We start from the raw sequence: 7,639 nt of genomic DNA on the forward strand, positions 1-7,639 counted from the left end.
ATCACCGTATTGCTCAACAAACAACCGAACAAACATTTTTGTTGAATAATACAAACCACTTTCAAGCCCAATTCAGCTGGATAAACAATTTTCAATTACTATTGCTACTAGGGATGCGTGATCCCGATTCTAAAGCATACCCCCCGCAAAAACTTGCAGCACAATCAAAGGATCAAACAAAAACGGTCACAATCTGCAGCACTTTACCTTTATCTCACTACGCCTACATTATACCGGACACTATTGATCCTGATCGCCCCCACACAATCCTGACTGCCTTCATATTGTCTCAATATTTGTTTGTGAATAATTGTCAAGTAAGTGAAATAAAACTATAACATCCAACGGAATATCTATAAAAGATTTTATATTCGCTTGCTTTCACCGTGTTGTTTCATCATAACGAATTTTCTAATCCCTGGTCGAAGTACATAATCAGCTTTGATATGAAGAGAAATGGAAATTACTGTCGACGTGATTGTCATTATGATAATGGGACAGATGCATGTAAGTGATAACAGTACACAAAATGTTCCCTGAAAGATGCATTGAACATGAAATGTGATTTAACCTGCAAAAGGACACGAAAACGATACCACTGCAATCGTATTCAATATCTGGAACAAGTATACTTCATTTACATGCATCCAAAGAACGCAAATTCACATGTTTTATTTCAAGGAAGACTATCAGTCAGATATGCGAAGAGTCCTCAATATCTTTGCAAAACGTACAAAAATTACCACGATTAATGCCTTATGTGTTTAGGTTTAGGTTTGCAAACCGTACGTTGGGAAGCTTTTATCCATGCACTGCTAGTGAAGAATGGAATCACTTGCATTAAAGGAATATCATTGACACTTTTGGAAAATAGTTGCATTGATCGGCAGCAATTCATGGATTAAAAAAACTACTCGGGCACCGAGGCTAATGTGGATAGCGAATCATTCCATCATACGATGCGCATAACTTCCCTACGACACTATCGACACGGCAGCGTAGCTAACGAAAAAAAAAATCAAAACCTCAGTTCTGTGAAACTATAGAGATAAGGTTTCTTTATTGCTTCCGCGAGTCAAAATCAAATCATAAATATATGTACAACGGATCTATTTGTTGTATGAATTCTGAGTAAATTATTAAAGTTCCACCAAACATTTCAGATACCGGCAAATAAATTTCCATCCCAAAATCTGAATTAATATTCGATACTGGTGGATCCATCTTTTGGCAGAACGATGAACCAGCTAAGGCAAAACCCAGAACCATTGCATCCTTACACTCATCCCAACCATTCTGACGAAAAGTGTACGTAAAATACCAGCCAATAAAAACATAAGCGATCCGTTTCTTCCCTTCCTCAAAAGTCATTAATACGCTCATTCAGAACAACCATCACCGCCAGGCCTCAGAGTAGAACGAACGGACCGACACCAAAAAGACGACGACACGACGATTGCCAGAACCCCAGAAAAGAAACCAGAAACATACCAACAACCCCAGAGAAACACATAAGAAGAAGAGAGGCTTGAGATGGGAAAAGGCCCACGGAGATGAGTGTTCTGCACGTACGTACCTGCTATCCGACCGCTACTACCTGTTAGATCCTGCTTTGGTCGTGAATGTTGAGATTAGCGCATCGTGTTTCTTATAATCGTGAATTCAAATAATCAAGTTTTTATTGAATTCACCAATAATCATAACTTTTTTATGTTAATAATACATACTAATTTACTAATTACGAGTGTCAGAAACTGAAAATCACAACACCCAAACTAGTTATCGAGGCTAGTTTCTTGTACCAGCATAGAATACTCATCTATCCCCACCCTCGAACCAGTCGCAGGACACTGATTCAATCACAGGATTTCTTCTTACCACCCTCTCCAACCTTTTTTTTTAACAGACATCAAAATCCTATCCTTCAAGCCAGCCAGGGCAGTGGCAGCCTGTTGCTTGCACACCTTCTCTCTCTCTTGCATTCCTTCACACCTTATCTCTCGCTCTCCCGCAAGGCAACAGATTGAAGTTCGTGTCTGCTATGCCTCATTCGCAGCAGCACTCGGTTATCATTCGGCTTCGGTTCGGACACGAACGTGGTCGGAGTGCGAAACAAGTGCAAAGCAGACCAGGCAACACGATCGTCTGGCAGAAGAGTCGGTTTGTCGCAGCAGCTCACAGCTCCGGTCAGAATCGTTTCAACCTTCGTCGGAGTAACAGCAACAATCCGGTACGCTCTCTTCCTGTGCGCCACCGGTTTTGGTTCTTTTGAAAAGAGTTTCAAGATTCGGTACGAGACTTTGATTTGCATCGGCTTACTGTCACCGGCATATCGGTATCCGGTTCAACTTCCGAGGTGTCGTGATTGATTGGTATCGAGCTCGGTACAGGAAAGTGAAAGTGCATCGCTGATTCAAAACGTGAAAAAAACTGGAAAAATGATTTAGAAAGGGGATTAAGTGCTCATCAGAAGAAATATTTTGTGCCTTTGAAAAACATACAAGAAGGTTGTGATTTTAAGAACGCACGGATTCAAGTGATTTCAAGTGAAAGCAGAGAATCGCTGAAAAAAAAAACTCATCGGAGAAAACAATAAACAAAAGACAGTGTGCATATAATTCCCACTGTGGATACTCTACTTAAGTACAAATTCAAAACAATGGTTACCGGACTTGGAACGGCAGCCCAACAGGTTGGCGGTATGCCGACCACCTCGCAGATTTCATCGGCTGAGCAGCCGGTGGTCAAACGGCCCAGCGATAATCGAAGAGTAAGTATCAAAATAATCTCAAGCATTTCGGTAAAAAAAACTTGCAGCACAGAATCTACCATAATTCGATTTACAACTTAATTTGTCTTTGATATGAATTAAAAATAATTTTATCATTCGATTATCTCTCAACCTTTTCGTAATTTAATTAAATTTCATAAATTACGTAATGGGCCAGACAATCTCCTAAGCTCCAAAAGTATCAATATTCGTTTGCAAATAAAAATTACAAAAGTCACAACGGGTTTACCATATCTCAGTCAATCCCACACGTCTGCAATATCTTTTCGGCTAATCGGCTGACAGTCGGGCGCGTACGTGGGAATTTCGTGCTGAGACAGAATTTGCAAACACCGAAAGCACGTTCCGCGGCTGATGAGTTTGCGTCTTTGTCAGCGTCATCGTCTACGGTGGCGGCAACGTTCCAGATATGGAACGCATGGCGCGTGTGGGTCTTCCACACGATAGGAATTAAGTATGACAAATAAGAGCTACACGCGCGCTCGCTAACTCCCCTATGCCTCTATGCCTCCACCGACTTCACCACCGAGAATCAGGGAGTTGATGTTCATAAATTAGCACTTTTTAAGAAAACGTTAACAGATCGCTCGACTCAGTGTCCCCGCTGAGCCAAGTGGATCATATTTTTAGATTTATCGGTTTTTGGCTGGCATTGGCGCTCCTACGTTGTAAATTCTCACTAGCGTTAAGTTTGGAAGCTGTTGATTTTTAAGTGGGACTAAAGTGAATTTTTCTTTCTTTTTTGTTACAGAGTAATAAACCGATTATGGAAAAACGTCGCCGAGCTCGGATCAATAACTGTTTGAACGAGCTGAAGACTCTCATCCTGGATGCCATGAAAAAAGACGTAAGTGTCATTGTCTTCTCACTGGTGGGGAATTCCAGTCGTTTTGTTAACATTGATGACTAACTGTAGTGTTTTCTTTCTCTTCATTTAACTTACAGCCAGCTCGCCATTCCAAATTGGAAAAGGCTGACATCCTAGAAATGACCGTGAAACATTTGGAAAATCTGCAGCGACAGCAAAATGCTATGTCACAGGCGACAGATCCAAATGTTATGAACAAGTTCAAAGCTGGATTCAACGAGTGCGCCCAGGAAGTTAGCAGGTTTCCGGATATTGATCCAATGACCCGCCGGCGTTTGTTAGCTCATTTGAGCAACTGTATCAATGGAGTCAAATCTGATCTTCCAAAATCACGTCAATCGGCAGTCCAAGTGCACATTTTGCCATCGCCTCCCAGTTCACCAGAGCAAGATCATCATCCTCAACCTCATCCAGCTCAGATCAACGCAGTGCAGACCGGTAACGGAGTGTACTTCACTAATAGTATCGGATCCAGCGTTCAGTTGATCCCTACTAAACTTCCGAACGGAAGCATGGCTTTTGTTCTGCCGCAAGCCATTTCTGCAGCGACAGCTCCTGTTCCAATGCTAGTTCCGATTCCCAGTCGTACTGCATCTACCGGCTCAGCAGCATCCAGCCATTCGTCTTCGTCCGCGTACGATCGAGTTCCCCAAGAACACTCTACCTCGCCATATCACGCACCACCAAGTCCAGCCAACTCTAACTATGAACCCATGGACTGCAAACCCTCAGTTTTCCAAGAGCAACAGCAATACCTCCACTCGCAACAGATGCGGTACCAGCAACAGCAACCTCAGTCCCAATCGAGAGCCTACAGTCCCGACAGTCCGTTATCCTTGGTCATGAAAAAACCCTACCATGATCAGAACCAAGACGATGACAAACCTTGGAGACCGTGGTAATCTCATCGTTCGCGTATTATCCGCACATCGAGTCATTAAACAATTAGTACCTTAACACCCCACCAGAGCTGTGTGGCAGCATCCGGAAGTGTACACAAATAGCAACGGCTCGTGTACACGAGCCGCAGTGAACCGACTGAAAGCCGTAGACTTCGTCATCGCAGTCGTCAAGCTCATACAAAGTAGTGCCCGCCCTTCCGATTCACGTTCAGCCATAGCTACCGCCGCTGTTCACGTAAATCATCGAGTGCGCTGAAATAGTTGAAATAGCACCGCTCTCTCAACTCTGCACCACACCGACTAAATGACTACAATGTAGATCTGTGGGAAGAGAGGGTGAGCAGGACAGCAGTGCGAGAGAACGTGGTGAAGACGAAACGCGCCAAAGGGTCACGAGTGTCGCACTTGCTTGCCGCTTTCCCACACTCATTATACGGCCCTGGCTCTAGCGCAAAGGCCCGACCAAAGTGTGTCTACGTTAGAATGTGTGTGAATGACTGTTCGGTGAAGATCGTGCCAATAGAATCTAGTGAGTGATCGTGGAGGCGGGAAACGACAAGCAACGAGTAGCAGCACTACAAAATTGTGAGCTCGCTACAAAGTGTGAGATTGAAACCGCGCAAAGAGACTGAAACTGCGAGGAAGCGCACAACCACCGAAAGTAAAAAGAAGAAGATCGCGGCACGAGGCAAAATTTATTTTTACTTTCGGGAGAATAAATTTTTATCACTCTCGGCTTTCGGCGCGGTGGTCGCTAGTGGCGGTGCGGTAATTGTGCGCGCGTGTTTGCTCCAAGAATGCAATACCCTATTATTCGCTCGCAAAACGTGTGGCCTACTGTGCTCATCGATCTCCACCCTGGACGAATGACGCGTTCGGGTCACTAGTCATCTACGGTTTTCTTATGAGATCGTTCACACCTGGTGGTGGTGGCATCTCACAAAGCATGAATGCATAAACAAAAAGAAAGTATAAACGAAACCCGCACAAACTCAGCTGAAAAGTTGGAGAATTTGGTGGAATCCTGTTGCTGTGAATAATGTGTAAGGCCTTAGTGTGATAAGCAATTTGAAAAGTTACAAAACAATAATCGACGAGTTCAAAACTTTGCTAAACTAGAAGACAAAAAGAGCAGTGAATCCCTTTAGAATGCAATCGCGAGGAAACCATCCCACTGCGCCTGTAGTAAATATGTGGAAGTGCGTGTATTGCATTAGTCAAAGTCGAGGACCGCGAACAATCATGTGATTAGCTTCTTGAAGTTTTATTTTAAGATCGTCCCAATCCATCTTTCGTTCATCCATCTTTTTTCATCCTCTTCTTGCTATTTTTGTCTTTCATTCAGTTCATCTCATGCAAAAATCCTGTAAATATTATAATTTTCGTTTAAGTTCGACACCCAGAACAAGCGAGTGCGACAAAAATCACAAACGTCTTCCATTAGATAGCTACGCTTGCGATGTGTGGTACAAAACCAATTAAGGAATCCCACAATCAATTTGAGCGAAGTAACGATAGGGTCGCCAGTCAAGTGAGTTTTATATTCCCACTTTTATTTCCACCGGATTCGTTCGCGGTAGTCATACACAAGTAGCCAAGAGTGAGAAAAGCGAATAAATTATTCATCAGATCGTGTACATAGTTTTTTTTAGAAACGATATTGTATGTCAAACCTTTTCCGTTTCGATTAGAACCCACGTTTCAAACTGAAATAGTGACAAGCAAAGCGATAGGCATTATTATTTATACGAGGGTAACACCACTACAAATTTGATAATAAGGCATAAGCAATCCTAATCTAATAGATGTATGATACAAAGAGAGAGCGTTGTAAAAGAGCAACAAAAATAATCTATTTTATATGATAGAGAAAAGATGAGAGCGAAAAATATGGAAATATAAAATATTTTTATAAAATTAAACAATTTTGTGTTCAATGCTGTTTGAATATCCGAAAAATCAGTCAAGTCTTTAAATGTCTTCGATATTTTGTTCCTTCGTTCATGAATGTTTCCGCTTGTTACTTTCAGCTTTCAACAGGATAAAGATATGTTACTTCAATCACTATACGTGCACTCATCCGTCATAGGGCAAAGAACTACTGGAGCATGTTTTTTGGGTGTGACGGATTTTATAATAATTTTGCGATAAAAAACACTTCAATTTGACGGCCAAATCTCAGTAGTTTAAAAAATGTTGGAAATTTCTCAGTCAACCAATTATTTCTTATTCATGTCGAAATGAGCTTCTGGTTAAAATTTCAGTCAATTTGGAGAAAATGTAGGTGTGCTTCAAATCAATTATGTGTTTTTGGACTATATTCAAGCTTTGAAAATTCATAACTACTGAACGGAGCACCAAAACTTATCGGAAATACTTCTACATAGTAGAATTCTATTTTTTATCAATTCTACGAACTTATGTCTAACACGATTTTATGATTGGAACACGTTTCAACAAAGTTTGGTTGAGGTTTGCGCTTCGAGGTTCTTCAAGATCACAATTTTTGGGGATTGTTCTCCCTAAAAAGCATATGATAATTTCGGATTTTAAATTTCCATGACATGATGACTATGCATATCTTAAACTCAATCCCGTTTAATGTTACCTTTTAGCTAACGAAAATAAAATGTAATGAATAGGTAATAAGGAAACGCATTTGTAAATCCACTGTGAGTGAGCCAAGAACACCACCATGAACTTTAAAGAGTGTTAAAAATGAACACATTAGCACCGTTTTTTCTTAGTCGATGATGATGATTGTTTTCAAATCGTTCTGAATAGTCAGTGAAATGCGATCAACATTCATTACTCGGAAAGAAAAAGCAATGATAACGTGTTCAATTTATTGATTCGTCGGTAAAAGTGTCATGTACGAATTAACTTTCATCAGGTTGGGATGGATTGTTCGATTGTTGGGCATTTATTGTAATTTATTGCCTAAAACAACATGTAAGCTGTTAATGGTAATTTCAATATGTATTTTTCATATCATATATATTCAGAAAACACTGATTTGTGGATAGTGTGAAGAACAAACCTTGATCAAACAATGTTTAAACTCAATTCAATCTTTTA

The 7,639-nt window shown here is 41.0% G+C and overlaps 1 protein-coding gene across 1 annotated transcript; it reads left to right on the forward strand.

Annotated features, from left to right (window-relative positions):
• The first annotated feature begins 2,135 nt into the window (after nucleotides 1–2,135).
• On the forward strand, nucleotides 2,136–6,398 carry LOC5575611 (protein hairy). Its single transcript, XM_001662050.2, has 3 exons — nucleotides 2,136–2,770; nucleotides 3,543–3,638; nucleotides 3,737–6,398. Exons 1-3 carry the CDS (start codon nucleotides 2,660–2,662, stop codon nucleotides 4,559–4,561), a joined length of 1,032 nt encoding a protein of 343 aa, XP_001662100.1. The 5' UTR covers nucleotides 2,136–2,659; the 3' UTR covers nucleotides 4,562–6,398.
• The last annotated feature ends 1,241 nt before the right edge of the window (nucleotides 6,399–7,639 follow it).

Source organism: Aedes aegypti, chromosome 2 (genome assembly GCF_002204515.2).
Source record: "Aedes aegypti strain LVP_AGWG chromosome 2, AaegL5.0 Primary Assembly, whole genome shotgun sequence".
NCBI classification, from domain to species: Eukaryota; Metazoa; Arthropoda; class Insecta; order Diptera; family Culicidae; genus Aedes; species Aedes aegypti.